Source organism: Erinaceus europaeus, chromosome 11 (genome assembly GCF_950295315.1).
Source record: "Erinaceus europaeus chromosome 11, mEriEur2.1, whole genome shotgun sequence".
In the NCBI taxonomy this organism is placed as follows: domain Eukaryota; kingdom Metazoa; phylum Chordata; class Mammalia; order Eulipotyphla; family Erinaceidae; genus Erinaceus; species Erinaceus europaeus.
This window is the reverse complement of record NC_080172.1, coordinates 50,385,636-50,408,590: the sequence shown is the minus strand read 5'-3', so window position 1 is coordinate 50,408,590 and position 22,955 is coordinate 50,385,636. Positions and strand designations below refer to the sequence as shown.

Below are 22,955 nucleotides of genomic sequence, written 5' to 3'. Positions count from 1 at the left end.
AGTGGATGTCAGCTGGGAAGAGGGGCTGAGGACTGGGAAAGGGGACATATATGATCGTGCAGTGAAGGCTTCCCTAGGGAGATCAGGGAAGGTGGCGGTCACATACAGTCTCTTATGGGAAGGTGGCGGTCACATGCAGTCTCTTATGGGAAGGTGGCGGTCACATGCAGTCTCTTATGGAAAGTGTCCAGAAGACCTTAGGGGAGGCTGGAGCACAGAGAAGCCAGCCCCAGGGCAGAGAAAGGTCTGGGATGGAGAGAAGGGAGGATGGCTTTGTAGCCCAGGAACGGTGCTAGATGGCCAGGGCTTCCTGACCTGTGGCCATCAGAAGGAAACTTCTGGAAATCAGTCTGAATGACGAAAAACACTATCCCTCCAGGCTGGAAAGATTCACCCGCTTTTCTGCAGAGGGAGCTGGTGTGGGAGGGAGGGGCAAGGATGGGAGGGGCTGAGACCCAGAGGCTGAACACCCCCTTTGGTTTTATTTCTGCTCCCAGACTGAGGACCACATAGACCTGGTAAGTGAGGCTGGGGCCTGTTTGCTGTGGCTTTGAACTCCTGGGCAGCCTCTCATGTGGTGGAGTCTGGGTGTCCTGTCTTGTGACCTGAGTGTGCAGTGTGTGTGTGTGCTTGGTTTATTGCCAGGAGCTGTGGTCCATGCTCAGCAGGGTTGGGTGGGGTGGGGCTGAGGGGCTGGGGATGCATGTGATGCCATATCCATGCAGATGTTCTTTTCTGTGTGCACGGAAGAAGAGGATCCTATTTCCTTGTGTCTCTGACTGCTGAGACTGAGGACCTGGTCCCTGGACTCTCTTGACTTTGCTTAGGTCCAATGAACATTCTTGGAAGCCAGAATAGAGACTGACCTCCATGGGGAATCAGCTGGATTGATTTTCCCAGGAAGCTGAGACCCAAGTGAGACTAGGTGGTTCTTGGAGGGACTCCTCCCCATCCACCTCCTATATACAGTCCATCTCTACACTGAGGCACACACAGCTACACACACACACACACACACACACACACACACACACACACACACACACACACACGCCTGCCACCAGGAGGGGCGGGGGAGGGGCCCCTCCCTCCCTGCTTCCCTGACGGTCGGCCAGAGAGGCTGGAAAAGGCAGGCAGGCACTGGTGGCCAACACGGCGGCAGTTTCGGCCTCAGCATGGAGCTGGAATAAACAAGTGACTCAGCAGCAGATGGAGCCGGCAGCCCCACACACGTGTGTGCATACACGCAGGCACACACCACGCCAGACCCGAGCTCCCCCCTATCCCCCCTGCGGATGCCAGACTGCTGCTGTGGGACACGATGTGTGTGTTGTAGGGGTGGTCAAGGAGGCCTCAGGGGACAGGCCGAGGAAGATGGCTCCCTCCCTGTGTCCTCAGGGCTGGCCAGGCCTGTGTGCTTTCTCTGCATGTGTGTGAATGAGTGGATCTGGGGTGCACATGCCCATGAATCTCACTGATGCTCAGAGAAGCTCAGCATGTCCACTGGGCCTCCACACTGAGGCCTTTCCTTGGGCTTGGAGACCCAGGGACCCCAGGGTGGTCTTGGGGTGGAGGCCCAGGACAGAGCAGCTCACCCACCTGACAGCTGGTTTTCTCCTACAGAACAATGCCCAGCGCCTAGGGGTCTCCCAGTCCACCCACTCTCTCACCACCCCAGTGGTCTCCGTGGCAACACCGAGCTTACTCAGCCAGGGCCTCCCCTTCTCTTCCATGCCCACTGCCTACAATACAGGTGAGTGCTAGGGGCAGGTCCTTGAGGGAAGTTCTTGCCTACAAGAAGCCATAGGCTCACACAAGCCCCTATTTAATTAAAGTAGTCAGGTTTATATTTACTTATTTTCACTTTTGTTGCCCTTATTTTTATTGTTGTAGTTACTGTTGTTATTGATGTTGTCGTTTTTGGATAGGACAGACAGAAATGGAGAGAGGAGGGGGAGAGAAAGACAGACACCTGCAGACCTGCTTCACCTCTTGTGAAGTGACTCCCCTGCAGGTGGGGAGCTGAGGGCTCGACTACTAGAACTGGGATCCTTACACCAGTCCTTACGCTTCGTGCCGTGTGCGCTTAACCTGCCACGCTACCACCGGACTCCCAAAGTGGCCAAATTTAATGAATACGAAGTGTCTGTGTAAATTTGGACTTCAGCTACAATGAATATTTTTGTTATTTTTATTTAGCAGAGGCCATACACACATGCATGATTTCACCACTCCTGGGCCACTTTGTTTCTTTTTCTCTTTTTCATTATCTTTATTTATTTATTAGATAGAGATAACCAGAAACTGAAGGGAAGGGAGAGGTAGAAAGGGAAAGAGACAGAGATACCTGCACTGTTTCACCTCTTGTGAAGCTTTCTTCCTGCAGATACTGACTGGGGGCTTGATCCCAGGTCCCTGTGCTTTGTAACATGTGCACTCAACCAGGTGCACCACCACCCAGCCTCCTCCACTTTTTTCTTTTGATAGACACACACACACAGAAAGACCACAGTACTGGAGCTTCCTCCAGTACCATAGCAATTCCCATGTGATTATAGGGTCTGTACTTTAGGTCAAGTGCAGAGCAAAGAATGTGCCATGTTAGGAGTCGGGCGGTAGCGCAGAGGGTTAAGCGCACGTTTCACAAAGCACAAGGACCAGTTAGGATCCTGGTTCAAGCCGCCGGCTCCCTACCTACAGGGGAGTCGATTCACAGGTGGTGAAGCAGGTCTGCAGGTGTCTCTCTGTCTCTCTTCCCCTCTATCTCCCCCTTCTCTCTCAATTTCTCTCTGTCTCTATCCAATAACAAATACAAAAATAAAATAAATTTTTAAAAAGATTTTTTAAAAAATGTGCCATGCCTGTTGAACTCTTTTGGACCCCAAACAGTGAATAATCTTTTTAAATTTTTTTTATATTTATTTATTCCCTTTTGTTGCCCTTGTTTTGTTGTAGTTATTATTGTTGTTTTTTATTGATGTCATCATCATTGGATAGGACAGAGAGAAATGGAGAGAGGAGGGGAAGACAGGGGGAGAGAAAGATAGACACCTGCAGACCTGCTTCACCACTTGTGAAGCGACTTCCCTGCAGGTGGGGAGCTGGGGGCTCGAACCGGGATCCTTATACTGGTGTTTATGCTTTGCACCATGTGCGCTTAACCCACTGCGCTACCGCCCAACTCCCCAAATAATATTTTTGTAAGATTTATTTATGAGAAAGTTAAAGAGAGAACCAGAGTGTCACGCTAATAACATGCAGTGTCTGGTCTGGAGTTGAACTTGGGACCTCATGACTGAGAGTTCAATGCTTCATCTCCTGTACCACCCCCTAAGCCACTAGTAAATACTTTATATTTATTTATCTATTTATTTTTGCCTCCAGCTTTTATCTTTGGGGCTCAGTGCCAGCACTATGAATACATTACTCCTGGTGGCCTGCCCCCCCCCTCCATTTTATTAGACAAGACAGAAAGAAATTGAGAAGGGAGGAGGAAATAGGGAGAGAGAAGAGAAAGACACCTTCAGACCTGCTTCACCACCTGTGAAGTGACCTCCCTGCAGGTGGGAGGGGGCCAGGGGCTCGAACCAGGATACATAACACAGGTCCTTGCACTTTGTGCAATGTGCTCTTAACTCAATGTGCCACCGCCCAGCCCCTGTAAATAGTTTTTAGATTGACTATGTATAGAAGTTAAACTTAAGCTGAAGTATGTCAAAGGATGTACTTATACTAAGTATGACATGATTATTTTGTTTTATTTTTTGCCTCCAATGTTATCTCTGGGGCATAGTGCCAGCACTATAAATCTACTACTTTTGGTGGCCATTTTTTCCCACCTTATTGGATAGGACAGAGAGAAATTGAGAGAGAAGAGGGAGACTTAAGGGAGAAAGAAAGAGAGACATCTGCAGACCTGCTTCATGGCTTATGTAGCATCCCCCCTGCAGGTGGGGAACGGGGCTCAAACCCAGTCCTTGTGCTGGTCCTTCCATATAGTACTATGTATGTTTGACCTGTTGTGCTACTGCCCTGCCCCTTTTATTTTATTTTTCCACCAGAGCACCCCTCAGTTGTGTCTCATGGTGATACTGGAGATTGAACCTGGGATCTTTGGTGCCTCAGGCATGAAAGTCTTTCTACGTAACAATTATACTATCTCCCAGCCCATGATTCTTGCTTTCTCTGACATTTGATTGGTGTTGTGGATTTTTCTTGGTGGACCTAATGGGGAAAGAGGATGAGGCTGAACTGAGAGAGACTCTAGGCTGAGTTCATGGCCCAGGTCAAGGTGGAAAGAGGGGCCCATACCTCCTGGAGGAGAATGTTGAAATGAAGGAGAGACCAGGAGTCTGAGGAGGCTAGAGAGGAAGCGTGGTTGGGAGGAAGTGTCCAGCCTCCTGGGAAAGCCACACAACACTCCCAGCAGCAAGAAAAGGAGGGAGCCCAGCAGACCAGGCTAGGGGTCTGAAGGTGGTGTCCCTTGGAAATCTGAGCAAGGCCTCTGGAGAGAAGAATCCAGACAGTCAGTCTGGACAGTCAGTGCCTGGGGTGCGCTGGATCCCCAGGGCTGTCCTAGCCTGCACCACCCACTTACTCTCCCAGGAACAGTCTGCTACTTTCAGCCATGCCCATCTGTTGCTTGAGGCTGGGAAGCTGGTCAGCTTCCAGCTGAAACACCTCTGCCCACTCCCAGACTCCCTCCTGAGGGGCTAGTTTTATTTCATTTTATTTTTTGTTACCAGGGTTATATCTGGAGTTCAGTACCTGCATGAGGACTCCACTTCTCCAGTGCCCCCCTTTTTTCTTTCTTTTTAAAATTTTATTATTTGTAGGAGTTGGGTGGTAGCGCAGTGGGTTAAGCAGAGGTGGCGCAAAAGCGCAAAGACCGGCGGAAGGATCCCGGTTCAAGCCCCCCGGCTCCCCACCTGCAGGGGAGTGGCTTCACAGGCGGTAAAGCAGGTCTGCAGTTGTCTATCTTTCTCTCCCCCTCTGTCTTCCCCTCTTCTCTCCATTTCTCTCTGTCCTATCCAACAATGATGACATCATCATCAACAACAATAATAATAACTACAATAATAAGACAACAAGGGCAACAAAAGGGAATAAATAAATATTTTTAAAAATCTTTTAAAAATTTATTATTTGTTTCGGAGATAGGGAGGGAAAGAGACATCTGCAGCATTACTCCACCACTCTTGAAACTTCCCCCTCCTGGTGAGAACAGGGACTTGAACCTTGGTCTTTGTGCTCTGTAATGTGAGCACTCCAGCCCTCCCCCCACTTTCTCCTTTTTTCCCTGAGTAACTGTTCAGTGATGAGATTTGACTAGAGCAAAATATCCTACAAGCCCCCATTCCAGAGCTGAACCATGAACACTCCCAGATATCAGTACAGATGTCGAGAGATTCCCACCCTTTTCCCTGTGTGAAAATCCAGATTTTCAGGGCTGAGGAGACAATGTTATGGTTTTGCAGTCTGAAGTCCCAGCTGAGCAGTGCTCTGGTGTGTCTGTTCCTCTGTCATCTCTGTCCCTCTCTCTCTCACTGAAATAACACAGTTAAAAAAAATAAAGTTCAGCTCCCAGTCCTTGGGGCAGGTCAGTGGGCCTCTGAGTACTAGTGGCCACTGCACCATGCCTGGTGCCTGTGTCCAGCTTTGCTACCATATAAGCCCCCACTCTGGTTCCTGTCCTGGACAGCCCCCAGGAGGGGGCTTCAGGTGACTGTGCCCTGGGGTGAGTCTCATTGCATCCTGAGAACTGTGGGTAGACAGGAGGTCTCAAAGCCCCTTCCAGGTCTGCCAACCAGAGGGCTGCGACCCAACTAGAAAAACCAGCTCACCAGGGCCCAGTGAGGAGCTTGGCAGAGGAGCAGCATGGAGTGCTCTACAGGAGCAGGGGGTGACTGGGAGCCCCAGGCTGGTGGCTTTCTGCCCACTTTGGGGGTGTCGCATGAAGGAGGCAGGTGCCAGTTTTAGTGGAGGCAGATCTTGCCCTGGGTTTAGGTCCTTGGAGTCTGCTGTGGCACACGTGTGTGGGGTCCTGTCTCCCCAGCTGTGGGAAGCATGAGTCAGGTCCCCTTCCAGCAGCAGCAGGTGTTCTCAGGTGCTCCTAGTTATAGCAACAAAAGCCCAACACACATGCTGCTGTTGAGGCAGGCGTTCCCTGTTTACAGTCCTTGGTCTCTGTTCAAGTTCCCCCTCAGGGTGACTGGCTGTGGTGGTGCCTCGGGTGAGGGGCAGACCTGGTCCCTGTTGACATGGCCTGACCACAGAGTGCTGGCTGCAGCCGCCCCAGGAGCAGCCCTAGTGGCCTGCCAGGTGGCCTGTGGGTGTGCTCCTCTTCAGCTGGCTGGGTCAGGGTGTGGTGGGAAAGGGGGCGGGGATGCTGGGCAGACACCTGTCTGCTGTTGCAGTCCATGCTTTGTGCTGGTGCTGGCTCCCTGATTTCTAAAGTCAGCCCTGGTTCTATCTTTCTGCCCTTGCTTTGCTTTTTAATTTTTTTTCTTTTGCCATCAGCGTGATCACTGGGACTCAGAGCCAGCATAGTTCCCCTGCTCCTGGTGGCCATTCCCCACCTCTAATTAGAGGTTGAGAGACGGGGAAAAAGAGACAGAGAGAAGGAGAGACACCGCTTCACTGCCCACGAAGCTTCCCCCTTGCAGATGGGGTCCAGGGCTTGAACCCCAGTCCTCATGCATAGTGATGTGTGTACTCTACCGGGTGAACTGTCTCCTTGCCCCGCCTTGCTTTGCTTTTTGAAATATAAGCACCTTAGAGCTCCTGGCTGGCTGTCTTGAAACCAGAGGCAGCCTGGGATGTCTCTTGGACAGGAACCAGGAGGCCCAGGGCCCTGTCTTGGCTCTGCTGTTGCCTCCCTCCCTGTCATCTGGGCTGGTCCCCCAGTTGTTTGCTTCATCAGGTAATAACAGCAGCAGGTAGTGCTGGGCCCAGCTGTTCCTCACGCTTCCAGTGGACTCATGCTTGGGCTTCACAGCAGCTGTGATGTGGTTTACTGCCACTGGTTTATAGAGGACACTGAGTGGCTTGTCTAGGGTCACACGTCCTCCTAGTGAAAGGGACAGGAAGTCTGACCTCACGGCTCTGTCTTTAACCTTGTTGCAGAGCCTGTCTTCACTGGGGCAGTTCCCCAGGCATGAGTATGGTGTGGTGTTGGAGTGACAGTCCTCCCATTACCATACTGCAGTCACCCCCGATTCCTTGGGGAAGATGCCCAATAGACAGGAAGCAGCATGGAACATGGCAGTATGCACACAACCCTCACCAAGATACTCTTCAGTGAACGGGTTCCCCCCTCACAGGGACTGTGCACCTTAGGGTACACACATGTATTCTATGTGGGGGACATGGTGGTGACAGCCCTTGTAGCTGATGAGGGCACAGCGCTGGGGCTAGGAGGCTGGGCTCCTAGGAGAAAGTGGATGATAGCACTGTGGGGTCTCAGTCACCTCACAGGGAGCAGGGTGATCTGATGGCAGACTCCCAAACCACAGAGAAATCAACAGATGCTTTTTTTCTTTTATCATTTTACAGTGCAATTGTTGGCACATGGGCACAGTTTCTCATCACATGATGAGAGGTGTCTGCTGGGACTTCATTTTTTTCTTTGTCATTGTTGGGGCTCTCACTGGGTCTTGTGCCTGCTTGACTCCTGTTCCTGGCAGCCATTTCTGTCTTAATTTCCTTCTTCCTTTCTCTCTTCCATGTTCCCGTTCGTTCTGTCTTTCTCTCCCTCCCTCCCTCCCTCCCAGTGAGAAATAGGAAGGGAGGAGGGGGGGGGAACAGAAGAGAGACACCTGCAGCACTGTTCTGCTGCTCATTAAGCTTTCCCCCTTAAGGTGGGGACCAGGGGCTTGAACCTGGGTCCTCAAACATGGTGACATGTGCACCCTATTCAGCAGAAGGCACATGGAAGAACTGACATTGGACCTCCCCTGCTTACCTTTTGCCCTTCTTTTTTTTTTTTTTTAATTGTCAATATAAAAGTCATTACCTACACATTGTAAGGGAGAAAAGTTAAACACCGGGAGTCAGGTGGTAGCAGCAGGTTAAGCGCACATGGCGGGAAAGACCAGCACAAGGATCCCAGTTCACAGGCGGTGAAGCAGGTCTGCAGGTGTCTACCTTTCTCTCCCCCTCTCTGTCTTCTCCTCCTCTCTCCATTTCTCTCTGTCCTATTCAAGAACAACATCAGTAACAACAATAATAACTACAACAACAATTAAAAAACAAAAAACAAGGGCAACAAAAAGGGGAAATAAATATAAAAATAAGTTAAGCACCATTTTACAAAACCACTTCTCTTTTTACCCTGTTTTTTGGTCTTTTTTAAAATTTTAATATTTATTTATTCCCTTTTGTTGCCCTTATTGTTTTATTGTTGTAGCTATTGATGTCATCGTCGTTCGATAGGACAGAGAGAACTGGAAAGAGGAGAGGAGACAGAGAGAGAGACAGACACCTGCAGACCTGCTTCACCGCCTGTGAGGCGACTCCCCTGCAGGTGGGGAGCTTTTTTTTTTTTCTTTTTTAAAAAAATTACCTGGGGTTAGTACTTGGATTTCTTTTCTTTCCTCCCTTTTCTTTCTTCCTTCCTTTCTTTCTCAGGTTTCAGAAAGGGCTAGCATTTATTGAAGCAAAGCAGGGATAAGAAAGAAAAAGAAACAGACACAGACACATGTAGTAGGCCCTCAAGAGAGGCCCTGAGCTTCCTGGCCCTCCTAGTTTTATCATGTTAGAAATAAATTAATCCATTCAGCCCAAGAATGGACTCCAGAAACTTAAAAAAAGATGAGAAGTGAGACATTTATTCGATTCAGCAGAATCAAGTGTGGACCCAAGTTGGCACCCTCTCTCTCTTCCCTCTCCCCTCTCCTCCTCTGACCAAAATTTTGCTCAGCTCTGGCTTAAGGCTGTGCCAGGGATTGAACCTGGGATCTCATAACCTCAGGCATGAGAGTCTTTTTTTGCAGAACTATTTTGCTGTCTCCCAGGCCTCAGTACTTGAGTACTTGAATACTTGAATCCCAGGCTCTCACCCTCTCCCCTGCCCTGCAGATTACCAGCTGACCAGTGCGGAGCTCTCATCCTTGCCCGCCTTCAGTTCTCCTGGGGGGCTGTCGCTTGGCAACGTCACCGCCTGGCAACAGCCACAACAGCCCCAGCCCCCGCCACCACAGCCCCCGCAGCCCCAACAGCAGCAGCCACAGCCGCCCCAGCAGCCACCACAGCCACCTCAGCAGCAGCCCCACCTGGTCCCTGTGTCTCTCAGCAACCTAATGTGAGTCAGGGGTTGCCCGGGACCTGGGCAGATGGGCAGGGAGAGTGGGGTCCCCCAAGGTCATGAGAAGGCAGCATGTGGGATGCCAGGTGGCCACCCTGAGCTCAGCCATGACATGGGACAAGGACTGTGAAGTGACTTCTCCTCTCTCTCCCCATCCATCTGTAGCCCAGGCAGCCCTCTGCCCCACGTGGGCGCTGCTCTCACAGTCACCACCCACCCCCACATCAGCATCAAGTCGGAGCCAGTGTCCCCCAGCCGTGAGCGCAGCCCTGCACCTCCCCCGCCCTCCGCTGTGTTCCCAGCTGCCAGGCCTGAGCCTGGGGACGGCCTCAGCAGCCCAGCCAGCAGCTCCTATGACACAGCAGCGGGGGATCGTGACGATGGCCGGGGGGACTTCGGGCCCACACTGGGTCTGCTGCGCCCAGCACCTGAGCCCGAGGCTGAGGGCTCGGCTGTGAAGAGGATGCGGCTGGATACCTGGGTACTGTAGCCTCACCCCCCACCGACATGCACCCAGCCCACACCCCCATCCTGGTGGCTGTCCACCTGCCACTCTAGGGCAGCACATGCACCCCACACCCCTCCAACTTTATCCCTGCCTGGTGACTCCCCGCTAGAACCCTGGCCCAGTGGGGAGAGGGAGCGGGGCCCCACCTTCCCCAGAGCCCAGGGTAGGGCCCCCCCTCATCCCCTTCTCCATCTCCTCTCTTCACAGACATTAAAGTGATGATTCGATCCCCACTCCCCTTCTCTCAGCCTCCCCGAGGAAGAGTTGACAATCTCACCGCCCCCTCCCTGTCCTGGGCTCCTCCCGCTCGAGACCCTCTCCCCACCTCCTTTCTCATGCTCCGTGTCCCACTGACGGTTACATTTGTGTATAATTATTATTATTATTATTATTATATTATATTTTTTAATTTGGATTCTTGCTTTTGGAGAGAGGGACGCTCCCATCCTCCCCCTTCCTGCACCCTCCCCGCCATTTTCTCTGGCCATGGGGGGCCCTTTTTTTGCGGGAAGGGGGGACACTTTGCACGTTGTACACATATGCTGCAGGAGGGGGTGGGGGGCCCACCAGGCCTTGGGGAAGGACAGGTGCCTGCCGAGCCCTGCATGCGGAGCCCTCCCCCCTCCCCGCCCCATCCCCCAGGAAATAACCAAAAATCTACCAAACGACATAAACCCCTTCCCACAGGCCTCGGCCCCCAAGTCAGCTTCATAGTGGGTTTGTGTTCTGGGGTGAAAGTGAGGCCCAGGCTTTGGAGGGGCCTCTGTTGCCGGCCTGGTCTGTAACCAGAGGCACTGGGGGAGGGGCAGCTTGGAGCACCCCAGCCTGGCTGCCTGGGATCCTAGGGATGGGGGCTAACCCCTGAAGCACATGCAGAGAGAGACAGAGCCATGAGAAGAGGGCTGAGGAGGCCAAGGGTGAGGCATGACGACCCCTCCCTTCCCCAGTTTTCTTGAAGAAAAATAGTGCAATAGCTCCCTGCTCCCTCCAGTTCTGCAAAGCTGGCCCTGGGGGTGGGGTGGGGGGGTAACAGGTGCAGGGAAGACAGGGGAGAGAACCCCCCCCAGGGCTGAGGACCCTTTCTCCCTCCCCCCTGCACGCGCACACCCCCAAAGTGGTCCTGGATGGGATGAGGTGCAGAGAGGATGGGTGGAGGAGGGCTGCAGAAGGCTGCTCCCTTCCTGGTCCTCTGGCCCCTCTCCCTAGCCCCACTTCTGATCCTGCCCCCACCTCCCTGCTCTTGGCACCCCCATTGTCTTGCTACCTCCTGCACCCGCACCCCCACCCCCACTCCAGGCCACCTCCCACCTTCCCTCTTGGCTACTGTAATTGTATATAGCAACCTTTGGGGGAAAAAAAAAGTTAGCAGTGTAACAGTCCAGGAAACTGTTTTTTTTTTTCCTTTTGTTGTTGTTGTTGTTGTATTGATATGAAATGAGATTCTATTTTTGTCAAAGTATATTGTAATAATAATGACTCAAACGGCCCGTACTGTACAGATGAGATTCTTCTGCTGATGTCCTTGCCCCCTCCCCTCCTAACCCCTCTCCTGAGTCTGCCCTGCTCTGCTGCCTCTCCCCACCCCCACCCCCCACCCCCGGGAGGCTGAGACTGCAGGAGCCTGAGTCTCTAGACCTGGGACAGGATGGCAGATCAAATTGGAGGGGGCAGGCCCCCCACCACCACCCGACACTCTTCTTTCCCACCACCACCCCCTTCCCCCACCTGGAGTAACAGATGCAGGCAGCTGAATCTGCCCCCCTCCCCCTTCACAGAAGCCCAGCTCCTCCGCCTATGGGGAGCAGTGCTCCCTCGCGGTCCCCTCCAGGTGGCAAAGCAGACAAGGCCCAGACTTGCGGTGGGTGGCCATGCTGGCCCACCTCCGTGACCCAGCCACTTGCCTACAGGTTGACACAGGGAAGATACCAGGAGTGGGAGGAGTGTGCCTGCACGTGTGCCAGAACATGTCCCTGAGACCTAGTGTCTGATGTGCACGTGTCCTGGGGCATTTTTGTATCTGTGTGAATGTGTGCACCTCTGAGTCCACCCAGGCATGTCAGAGAATCATGGTGTGTCCTCTTAGGGTATCTGTGTGCATGCACACCTGTGCCCGGGGCTGGGTGTGTCAGAGTATGGGTGGCTGCTGTGGCCCTGTGGCCCTGGCCTCTAGCTCCACAGCCTCCTTCCCAACACATCTCCCCTCCTTCCTACCTGCAACCCCAGCTGGATGTCTTCTGCAGTTAGATGGCTCTAGGAACTGACCCCCTTCCCCTCAAGGGTCCTGCCACCCTACCCCTTTTCCTCATGAACCTCTCCTGCCCACCTTGGCCCCTCTGGATGGAACCAAGTTCCTACTTCTCCTGAAGGTCTGTGCCCACAGGGCCCATAGCACACCCAGCCCTCCTAGCTCTCTGGCAGGTTCCCAGAGGATCCAAGAGTCCCCAAGACTTGCTCAGGGCTGTGACGGAAGCCAGGGCATGGAGCCTCACCCAGCAAATGGCAGGACATGACAAATGTTCCCCTGATGCTGAGGGACCGGCCTCCCCTTCTCAGGCTCTTCCCACCGCCGTCAGTGGGCCCGTCTAGGCTGGGCCAGGTCACCTTTCCGCACGGGGTGGGGGTGAGGGCCCCCACAGCCCATGGTGCAATATTCACCAGTTTTGCCCTCTGCCTTGTACTGGCAAACCTGACTTTTGATTACCATGTGTGGGTGTGTGCGTGTATGAATGAGTGTGTGTTGTCCTTTTTTCTTGATCCCTGGGGGCAAAGGAGGGGTTGTCTGTGGGTGAGTGAGTGACGTTCCCGCAGTTGAGTGACCCAAGGTTTCTCTTGGGGGGTAGGGGCTCCTGGCTGGCCAGACAATGTGGGTCCCTGGGAACCCAGACTTCAAGTGGGGATTTCATTTCTTCTTCCTTCTCACAAGCCAAATTTGCCTCCACCCACTCCTTCCTCCCAAGAACTGGGCACTTGCCAAAGTAATCACTGGAGTCATCCAGCGCCCCTCCCCTCCCCTCCCCTCCCCAGGTTTCCCACAGCCTTCAGGAATGGTGGGCAGACAGCCCCCCCACCCCCACCCCAGTGGAGCACACCATCTTCCCAACAAGGCTCTCAGTGCGTGAGGTTGACCCTTGATCCTTGGCTGGCCCTCCCCACTTTGGACAGGAAGGAAGTAATGCACCTTCTGTTGCTGATTATTTATTTGTTTTGAGAGACAAACGATGTAAAAGTGTATCTAGAAATAATCTATATCTATATATTTTTAACCGGCTCTTTGGAATCCCCTGAGGCAGGGTGGGGTGGGGGTGAGTTCAGGCTTTCACAGAGGGGAGGTGATGAAGAGCCTGGGAACTTGTCCTCCCCACCCCCATCCCTAAAGCAATTGGTAGAAGAAATGGGGTTTGTATGGGGGAGGGGGGCTGGAATGTGATTTGGAGACTCTGGATTCTCTCTTGTCTCCCCCAGTCAAGTCCCATACTGGGGGGAAAGAGGGAGGGGACAGGCCACAGAGGTGCCCCACCCCCAAACCCGACAATCACCCACACTCCGGGGCTCCTCCTTGGTCCTGGGTAGGGCGAGTCCAAGTGTGTGGCTGTTGGTTTGTTTTTCGATATTTCTTTTCGTGCTGTATGGTGATGCTTTCTTAGTATTCTACACAATAAGAACAGGCAGAGTCCTCAAGATTCTTATGAGTTTTGTTTGAAAACTCTTTCACTATATTTGTTGTAAAGAGGTTTACTATTAAAAGAGAAAAAGAATCCACGTTTCTGATGCTTTGACTTGGGTCCTGGTTTTGCTATGCCCGACGGCTGAGCAGGAGAGGGGACAGGATGGGAGGGAAGACTAGGGCCTGGTGTCTGAGGGGATTGCAGGGGAGAATTCTTTCCAGACACTTTTTTGAAAACAAAGGCAGGACTGGGAAGACAACATAATGGTTCTTCAAAGACAAAAGATGCCTGATGCTCCAAATATTCCAAGTTCAGTCCTCAGCACCACCACCAAAACCCAGAGCTGAACAGTGTTCTGGAAAAGAGAAAAAAGGAAAAATTCAGACTGGCAAAATAGCTCACTTGGATAGTGCACTCACTGCTTTGCTCTGTGAAAGACAGACCCAGGTTTGAGCCCAGCCCTTACCACACTGAAGGAAGCTTAAGTACTGTGGTCTTTCTCTGCTTCTCCCTAACATAAACAAACAAAAGCAAAGGCAGTTCCCAAATTGTCTGGTTAAAACACAGTTGAGTCAACCCAAGAGGTGAAGCAGTGGCTAAAGCTGGACCTAGGAGCACGAGTCCTGAGTTAGCCCTCGCCTTCTATGTGCCAGAATGATGCTCTGGTTCTCTTCTTCTCTCATCAGTGTATCTTTCATGGCCTTGCAGGTGCACAGTGTGGCACAGTGGCTACAACACTGCCAGAGTGATGCTCTAGTTCATATCCTTCCCCCCATTGGAGCAGTGCTCAACTCTGGCTTATAGTGGTTCGGGGAATTGAACCTGGGACTTTGGAGTCTCAGGTATGAGGGTCTTTCTGCATAAGCATTATGCAAGTGGCCCAGAGGGGGCTCAGCTTACTGAACCCAGACCGGGGGTAGAAGTCCCAAGGTGTGGGTTCTGACACTCATTCCTGGTGCTCATTTACTCTGCCTCCTCATCACTCGCTCTGGAGGAGCAGGTACCAGGCTGCAGGACCCTTGGGTAGCAAGGAGCAGACCCTCCTGCTGGTGACTGAGTGAGGGCTGCCTCTCTTCCCTGTCCAAGCATCCCCACGCATCACTCCAGATGGGAACCCACAGATGTCCCAAGCAGTCGAGCACACCCATGCCAGTGACATCACCAGAGCAACCAGACCAACAACACCCAAATCTCCGGCATAACCTCTGACCTCTGTCCATCTCCTATCAGTTCCTCAGCTGGATGTCCTGCCCTCCTTCGTGGGCACTGTCCCCTGACGTTCTGAGCCCGCCAGTGCTTCCATTCTCTCCCCTTCCTGGACACTCTGAAGCCCATATTTCCTAGTCCTTGAGTGGCCTAGCAGGGTCTGGAGACTGACCAGTGGGTCATTAGAAGTGTTGGGCATCCTTATTGAGATAAAGCTGCCTCAGGAGTTGGTAAAATATTGGATTGTCGAAAATTCGTGACTCAGTTTTGCATAGAAAAACACACCATGACTTCTGACAGTCCAATAGCTCACTTGGAAAGTGCTGCTTTGCCATGTGCATGCCCCAGCTTGAGCCCACCCCCCCACTGCCTCGGTAGAAGCTTTGGTGCTGTGGTCTCATTCAGTCTCCTAAACTCCCCTCTGGTCCTGTCTGACCCCATGCTAGCCAATCAACGCATTCAGCCTGGGAGATTGCAGAACTGTGTTTGTAGCACAGCATACCCCAGCCTGGCTGACTAGACAACCTTGAAGCCATTTCTACCAAGAGTTCTGTGTTGAGCTTCCTGAACATGGATTGAGCTCTGTTCCTCATGCTGCCATTTGCTAGCCAAGTGGCCTCAAGTGGTAGTTGCAGTCCCCCGAGCTGCTGAGTCACCAGCTGTGGACAGAGCTGCTCTTTCGGCCCCAGTCCTTCCCTTCCAGCTCTGTGCAGTTCCAGGCATCTGATACCTCCAGGGTCTGCCCATCCCATACTGTCTGGCTTCCTTGTCTCCTCTCCTTCCTTGTTTTCTCTACTCTGTGGGCCTTCCGACAGCCAGGCTTAGTCCACGTGTTCCTTGGATTAGCTCCGCCCTTTGACAAATCTTTTGTATCTCTGCTCACGCTGCCTGTCCACCTGAAATGGAAATGCAGCCTACCTGTGAGATACTTTGTTAGACACTGGGGGATACAAGGAGGAATGACTGGGCCCCGGCCTCTGCAGGACACAATCTAGTGGGGACAAGTGACAAAGGAGCTACCAACTAACACTTGAGTCAGCCATCCATGTTAGATGGCACGGGGGGGGGGGGGGGGTGAGTGGGGGTGTAGGTCAGAGTAGCAACAGATAGAGCCAGAGACAGGCAGTCAGAGGCCTCTGTGTGGAGGCTTGAGTGCCCTAATTATTCTGCAGCAGATGCTTGTTCAGCAAAGAAATTTAAGAAGAGGGATGTTGCTGGGAGGTAGATAGGGAGTTGGACTCCCAAGCATGAGGTCCCAAGTTTGATCCCTGGCATCACATGTGCCAGAGTGATGCTCTGGTTCACTTCTCTCCCTCTCTCACAAATAAATGGAAGGAGTGGAGAAAGACTGGGTCAGCTTTGCATTTCAGAAAGTCCCTGTCCATAAGAGCTCCCTCTTGATGGTAATGCTGAAGGAGCATTTAGAAAAGGAATGCAGAACGGAGACCCAGTCAGGGCTCTTTACAAGTGAGAGGCTGGAGGGAGCAGATGGTTAAGAGGTAGCATTAAAGGACTTTGGTTCTCCCTGGTGAAGGCATAGCAATAAGGGGACAAGGGAGGGTTGATGGCTCCCAAAGTCATGCTGGAGACTGTTGTAACTCCAGGCAGGACTGACCAGGTATGCCTGGGGAAAATAAGTTTATCTTTTACCAGAGCACTGCTCAGCTCTGGCTTCTTGTGGTGCTGGGGATTAAAGCTGGGGGACTTTGGAGTCTCGGGCATGAAGGGCTTTTAGCATGACCATTATGCGGTCTCCTGACCATAGAGTTTCACTGTAGAAGAGTACAGCAGAGCAGAGCTGGAGGTATAGATGGGAGCCACTGCACAGTATTGCTCAAAGGTCATCCAGTTCAGGTCAGCAGGGTGAAACCATCCTGTGGGTAGGACGGAGATCTGAAAAGGAAATGAAGGGGGTGGTGAAGAAGCTCACTTAGTGCACCGCTTTGCCGTGTGCAAGCCCAACCCCCACTGCAATGGAAGGTTTCAGTACTGTGGTGTCTCTTATCTACAAGTCTCCCTGGAGCGATGCAACCTGTGACAACAAAAGGAAATGAACTTGTCCTTGGAACACAGGAATCCCAAGGATGATGAAGGAAAGCAAGAGAGCAGGCCAAAAGAGATTTATATAGAGGCTTCCCAAGCTGCATATGGGTGGTAGTATGTAGCATAGTGGTTATGCAAAGACTCTCATGCCTGAGGCTCCAGAGTCCCAGGTTCAGTCCCCTGTGCCACTGTAAACCAGAGCTAAGCAGTGCTCTGGAAAGAAAATTCTGGCTTTAAAGGCTCACTGTTCAAAGGGGCAAGTCAGTGCGACTTTTGAGGTTGTTGGTTCTCTTTTGCTAATGGAATTATGGCACTTTACTAGCTGCTTGGAGAATATTCCTGCAACACCTAGTAAGTGGCCGTGGATGAAGCTGGATCAGGACAAGACCTATCCCAAAGACAAGAGTAGACTTGTGGGGTGCAACCAGTAAAGTGCACAAGTTACTACACAGGAGGACCCAGGCTCACGTCTCTGGTCCCCAACTGCAGGGGAAAGCTTCATGAGGGGTGGCGCTGTGTTAGGGGTGTCTCACTCCCTCTCCCTCCTTTCCCTATTTCTGTCTCTGTCATAAATAAAATTTAGAAAGAGGGAGTCGGGAGGTAGCGCAGTGGGTTAAGCGCACGAGGTACAAAGCGCAAGGACTGACATAAGGATCCCGGTTCGAGCCCCCGGCTCCCCACCTTCAGGGGAGTCACTTCACAGGCGGTGAAGCAGGTCTGCAGGTGTCTATCTTTCTCTCTCCTCTCTGTCGTCCCCTCCTCTATCCATTTCTCTCTGTCCTATCCAGCAACGATGGCATCAACAATAATAACTACAACAACAATAAAAACAAGGGCATGAGAAAGATAGGAAGAGAGAGAGAACCAAACATCACTCTGGTACATGTACTGTTGGGGATTGAACTCAGGGCTTCATGCTTGAGAGTCCAATGTTTTATCCACTGTGCCACCTCCCAGACTGCCAGATGCTGCTGCTGCTTTTTTTTTTTTTTTTAAGATTTCATTAATGAGAAAGATAGGAGAGAGAGAAAGAACCAGACAGCACTCTGGTACATGTGCCGCCTGGGATTGAACTCGGGACCTCATGCTTGAGAGTCTAGCGCCTTAGCCACTACGCCACCTCCCAGACCACCACCAGATGCTTCTTAAGAGCTATTATTTCTATTATTTGCAAGGACATGGAAATAGATGCTTAGGTGTATACAGTTTACAGTACAAAACTGCTCTATATTCCAATTTTTTTTAACCTTTCTTCTCAATGCAGGTTTCTCACCTGCAACCCTTCCTCTATAAAGCTATTCCTAGTTTGCCATGACCCACCCAACTGGTCTGTGACCTTTCTCTAATGAAGTGTATCAGAGATCTTCCCTTTCTTCATAGCACCTACCTCAGTTTATCTGAAACTGTGTTGCTAGTGTCTGTATTCTCTCCAGGGAAGTAATTGAAAGCTCATCTGGTGAGGGAGATAGCCTACTACTTCCAAAAGACTTCCATGCCTATGGTGTGGAGGTGTCAGGTTTAATCCCCTCCACACCACCATAAACCAGAGCTAAGCACTGCTTTGGTAAGAAAGAAAATGAAGGGGGGGGGGTAGGGCGGTAGCGCAGCGGGTTAAGCACATATGGCATGAAGAGCAAGGACCAGCATAAGGATCCTTCGATCTACAGGGGGGGTCACTTAAGAGGTGGTAAAGCAGGTCTGCAGATGTCTGTTCTTTCTCCCTGTCTGTCTCCCCTCCTCTCTCGATTTCTCTCTGTCCTATCCAACAACAACAGCAATGACAACAAGAACAACAAGGGCTACAAAATAGGAAAAATGGCCTCCAGGAGCAGTGGATTCGTGGTGCAGGCACCAAGCCCCAGCAATAACCTTTGAGGCAAAAAATGTTTTAAAAAATTTTTAAAAAGAAAGAAAAAAGGAGGGGGCAGAAGGGGAGAAGAGGAGAAAGAGAGAGAGGAAGAAAGATCATTTAAAATACATGCTGCTTTGTCTTTTTTTTTTTTTTTTTTTTTTTGCTTTGTCTATTTTCATTTCTGGTTCATCGTGCCTGGCACACAGTAAGTATTCAGTCATTCTAAAATCAGACAGGGCATGTGAAAAGTGCTCTTTGTAATCTGCTGAGTGCTACAAACCCCAAGGATTTTCCCCCCTCAAGGGTGTAGTGACTTCCTGCAGCTCCTCTAATTCCAGCCTCAGAACCAGCTCCTGAAGGGGCACCAGATGCCATGGAGCTGCACAAAGGCACAGTTTCCAGTTCACTGGGGCCCTACCCGCACAGAGCTGGTTCTCAACAGGCGGGAAGCAAAGGGCGGTATCTGATTGTTCCAGCCAAAGGAGGCCAGGCCCCTTCCCTCTAGCTCTTGCTCTGACTCACCCCGCAGTTCCACAGGCAGAGTAACTTTTCCAGCCTTGTAACTGTGGAAACTTGCTTCAGGAACAGCCAGCGGATGTGAGAGGGACATAAGGCGACCCCACCCAAGGGGCCAAAGTGGCTCCTAGAGGAGTTCATATGGACTGCCTGCTTCTGTTTACACACACACACCATTCATCCAGTGTGACTGACTCTGGGCCGCTCTGGCCCCCTGCCCTACTTCACTCATTAAACCAGACCCTAGTCCCCCAACACAACGATGTCCTTATGCCAGGACTATAGGCGCCGTACCAGCTAGGTACACAGTTCAGTCAGCCTAGAGGCCCAAAATTTATGGCTGCCAAGGTCTACTCCTCATTGTGTCCCCGCTGTCAGCCCGTGTTTACAGCTTTCCGGGGCTCGCTGGGGCAGTTTAGACTCTTGTAAAGTCCCTGCCTTCGCGACGCGGCGGCCCGGAGTCACTCCTGTTTACAATGCATCGGCCGCCACGTGCCCAATAAACGCTGCGGGCCACGCAGGGGGGGGGGAGGGTCCTCACGTGACCTTGCAGTCATGTGACGACAGCCCCGCCCCTTAGAGGGAGCGGCGGCTGGCGCTCGCGGCCGGGCAGCGAAAATGCCCATCTAAGGCGAAGGACAAGAAAGGAGGTGGAAGGCACTCTTGAGCCAGCCCCACACACACACAGGGCAACCTGTCTGGACCGAGGCGTCTTGACCAGGGCCAGGCACATAGTAGGTGCTTAGTAACTGGCGGCTCGGTATACAGCTATGAGCGGCGTGAGCCCCACACTCCTGAGTCCCCATTCACCCTTCCCTGCTCTGACATGGTCAACAGGGTGACCCTTGGGCAGCAGGTGAGTCAATGCTTCCAAGGGGCCACGCCGTGCCAGACACACACCCCCGTCTGCTACCCCCCCCCGCGGGGGGTGTGCGGACAAAGACTTGAAACCGCCCTTGCCCCACCCCCCCGCCACTTGGCGGAAAGTGAATCCATATTCTTACTCCATTGGTTCATCCAGTGATGGATGAGATTACTAGCCAATCGCAGACTGCGCAAGACTCATGCGTACAAGGATTTAGCACTCAACAGTGGGCAGAAAACAGCCTTGCGGACCAATTTTGGCAGGCCCTCGCCGCTCCTGGAGCAGCGGCTGCACATGCCTCAGTCCGGTCGGTCTCGCCAGAGGAGCCTGATTCGAATGGGAGACAGCGCCCCCTGTCGTCATGGCAGTCTTCCCCAGGACCTGGACCTGACGCCGCCTGCAGGATGCGGTGGAAAGGCGGAGTCTCGTCGCTGCCCTTCGCTGCGGTGCTGAGAATGTGGGTACACCTGCTGCAACGCCTAAGAACCTGGGTTTAAGCCGCTGATCCTCTCCTGCAGGGAAGGAAACTTCCTAAGCTGCGAAGCACTGATACAGGTGCCTCAGTTTCTCCCTCTATATCGCCCCATTTTCCTCTCAATTTCTCTGTGTACAAAATAAAGTTAAAGAAGAAGAGAGGAGTCCGGCGCTAGCGCAGCGTTTAAGCGCACGTGTAGCAAAGCGCAACAACCGGCGTAAGGATCCCAGTTCAAGCCCCCGGCTCCCCACCTGCAGGGGAGTCGCTTCATAGACAGTGAAGTAGGTCTGCAGGTGTCTAGCTTTCTCTCCTCCTCTCTGTCATCCCCTCCTCTCTCCATTTCTCTCTGTCCTATCCAACAACAATAATAACTACAGTAAAAAAAAAAAAAAAACGGCAACAAAAGGGAATAAACAAAATATTAAAAAAGAAGAGGAGGAGGGAGAGGGAGAGGGAGAAAGAGGAGGAGGAGAGGACCGGGCAGTAGCTCAGCGAGTTAAGCGCCCATGGAGCGAAGCGCAAGGACAGGCGTAAAGATCCTTGTTCAAGCCCTCGGCTCCCCACCTGCAGGGGAGTCCCTTCACAGGCGGTGAAGCAGGTCTGCAGGTGTCTATCTTTCTCTCCCTCTCTCTGTCTTCCCCTTCTCTCTCAGTTTCTCTCTGTCCTATCCAACAAGGGCAACAAAAGTGGAAAAAATGGCCTACAGGAGCAGTGGATTCGTAGTGCAGGCACAGATCCCAAGCAATAACCCTGGAGGGAAAGAAAGAAGGAAAGAAAGAAAAGAAAAGAAATACAAAGTTAATATAATTTCTAGGCATATATGATAAAACAATTTTAAAAGCAGAAGAGTGATAAACATGAAATTCATTAGTTGGAAAGAGATTGGGGTTGGGAAAGAACAGGTAGCTACTGCATGTAGCCTAGTAAGCTTTAGTGTTATAGTAATTTTCTCTCTGCCTCTGTCTTCATCTGAAAAAGTGGGCCTGGTAGGTGAAATATATATATATATATATCAGTGATCCTTTTGTCGGTATAAAATGTAACTTTAAAAATGTGGGTGGCACACCTGATTGAGTGCACATGTTACAGTGCACAAAGACCCAGGTTCCCACCTGCAGGAGGGAAGCTTTGTGAGTGGTGAAGTGGTGCTGCAGATGTGTCTGTCTTTCACCCCCTTCCCTCTCAATTTCTGGCTGTCTCTATCCAATAAATAAAGATAATAAAAAAGAGTGGGGAGGGTTCCTGCTGTCTTGGAGTTTAAGAACAATAGATACTTATTTTTAAAAAACCATTTATTGAGAGTCGGGTGGTAGCACGGTGGGTTAAGCACATGTGGAGCAAAGCGCAAGGACCAGCATAAGGATCCTGGTTTGAGCCCCAGCTCCCCACCTGCAGAGGAGTCACTGCAAGCTGTGAAACAGGTCTGCAGGTGTCTATCTTTCTCTCCCCCTCTCTGTCTTCCTCTCCTCTCTCCATTTCTTTTTGTCCTGTCCAACAACGACAACAACAAGAATAACTACAACAATAAAACAAGGGCAATAAAAGGTAATAAATAAATATTTTTTTAAAATATTCAAATTTTTCCCGCACAATTTGTAATAGCCAAAACCTGGAAGCAACCCAGGTGTCCAACAACAGATGAGTGGCTGAGCAAGTTGTGGTATATATACACAATGGAATACTACTCAGCTGTAAAAAATGGTGACTTCACCGTTTTCAGCCGATCTTGGATGGACATTGAAAAATTCATGTTGGGAGTCGGGCTGTAGCTCAGCGGGTTAAGTGCAGGTGGCACAAAGCACAAGGACTGGCCTAAGGATCCCGGTTCGAGCCCTGGCTCCCCACCTGCAGAGGAGTCGCTTCACAGGTGGTGAAGCAGGTCTGCAGGTGTCTATCTTTCTCTCCCCCTCTCTGTCTTACCCTCCTCTCGCCATTTCTCTCTGTCTTATCCAACAACGACGACATCAATAACTACAACAATAAAACAACAAGGGCAACAAAAGGGAATAAATAAATAAATATAAAATAAAGTTAAAAATTAAAAAAAATTCATGTTATGAAATAAGTCAGAAACAGAAGGATGAATATGGGATGATCTCACTCTCAGGCAGAAGTTGAAAAACAAGATCAGAAACGAAAACACAAGTAGAACCTGAAATGGAATTGGCATATCGCACCAAAGTAAAAGACTCTGGGGTGGGTGGGGGGGGGAGAATACAGGTCCATAAAGGATGATAAGTGACATAGTGGGGGTTGTATTGTTAAATGGGAAACTGGGGAATGTTATGCAAGTACAAACTATTGTATTTACTGTTGAATGTAAAACATTAATTCCCCAATAAAAATTTTTTTCCTTCAGGGTTATTGTTGGGTTTTGTGCCTGCACTATCAACCCACTGCCCCTGGAGATCATTTTTCCCATTTTTGTTGCCCTTGATGTTACTGTTGTTGAATAGGACTGAGAGAAATCGAGAGAATAGCGGAAGACAGAGGGGGAGAGAATGACAGACACCTGCAGACC

At 51.4% G+C, this 22,955-nt stretch overlaps 1 protein-coding gene across 4 annotated transcripts in view; it reads left to right on the top strand.

Moving 5' to 3' along the window:
* Nucleotides 1-13,567, top strand: part of MEF2D (myocyte enhancer factor 2D) — a 33,140-nt gene extending 19,573 nt beyond the window's left edge. For 2 of the 4 annotated variants that reach the window (XM_060201621.1, XM_060201620.1), the window contains exons 8-12: nt 498-518; nt 1,624-1,753; nt 9,079-9,301; nt 9,470-9,785; nt 10,020-13,567. In XM_060201621.1, the coding sequence (XP_060057604.1) occupies nt 498-518; nt 1,624-1,753; nt 9,079-9,301; nt 9,470-9,785; nt 10,020-10,031 (702 nt within the window). In that variant the 3' untranslated portion in view covers nt 10,032-13,567. The remainder of the gene's footprint in view (nt 1-497; nt 519-1,623; nt 1,754-9,078; nt 9,302-9,469; nt 9,786-10,019) is intronic. The other 2 variants (XM_060201623.1, XM_060201622.1) reach the window with 1 other exon arrangement.
* The last annotated feature ends 9,388 nt before the right edge of the window (nt 13,568-22,955 follow it).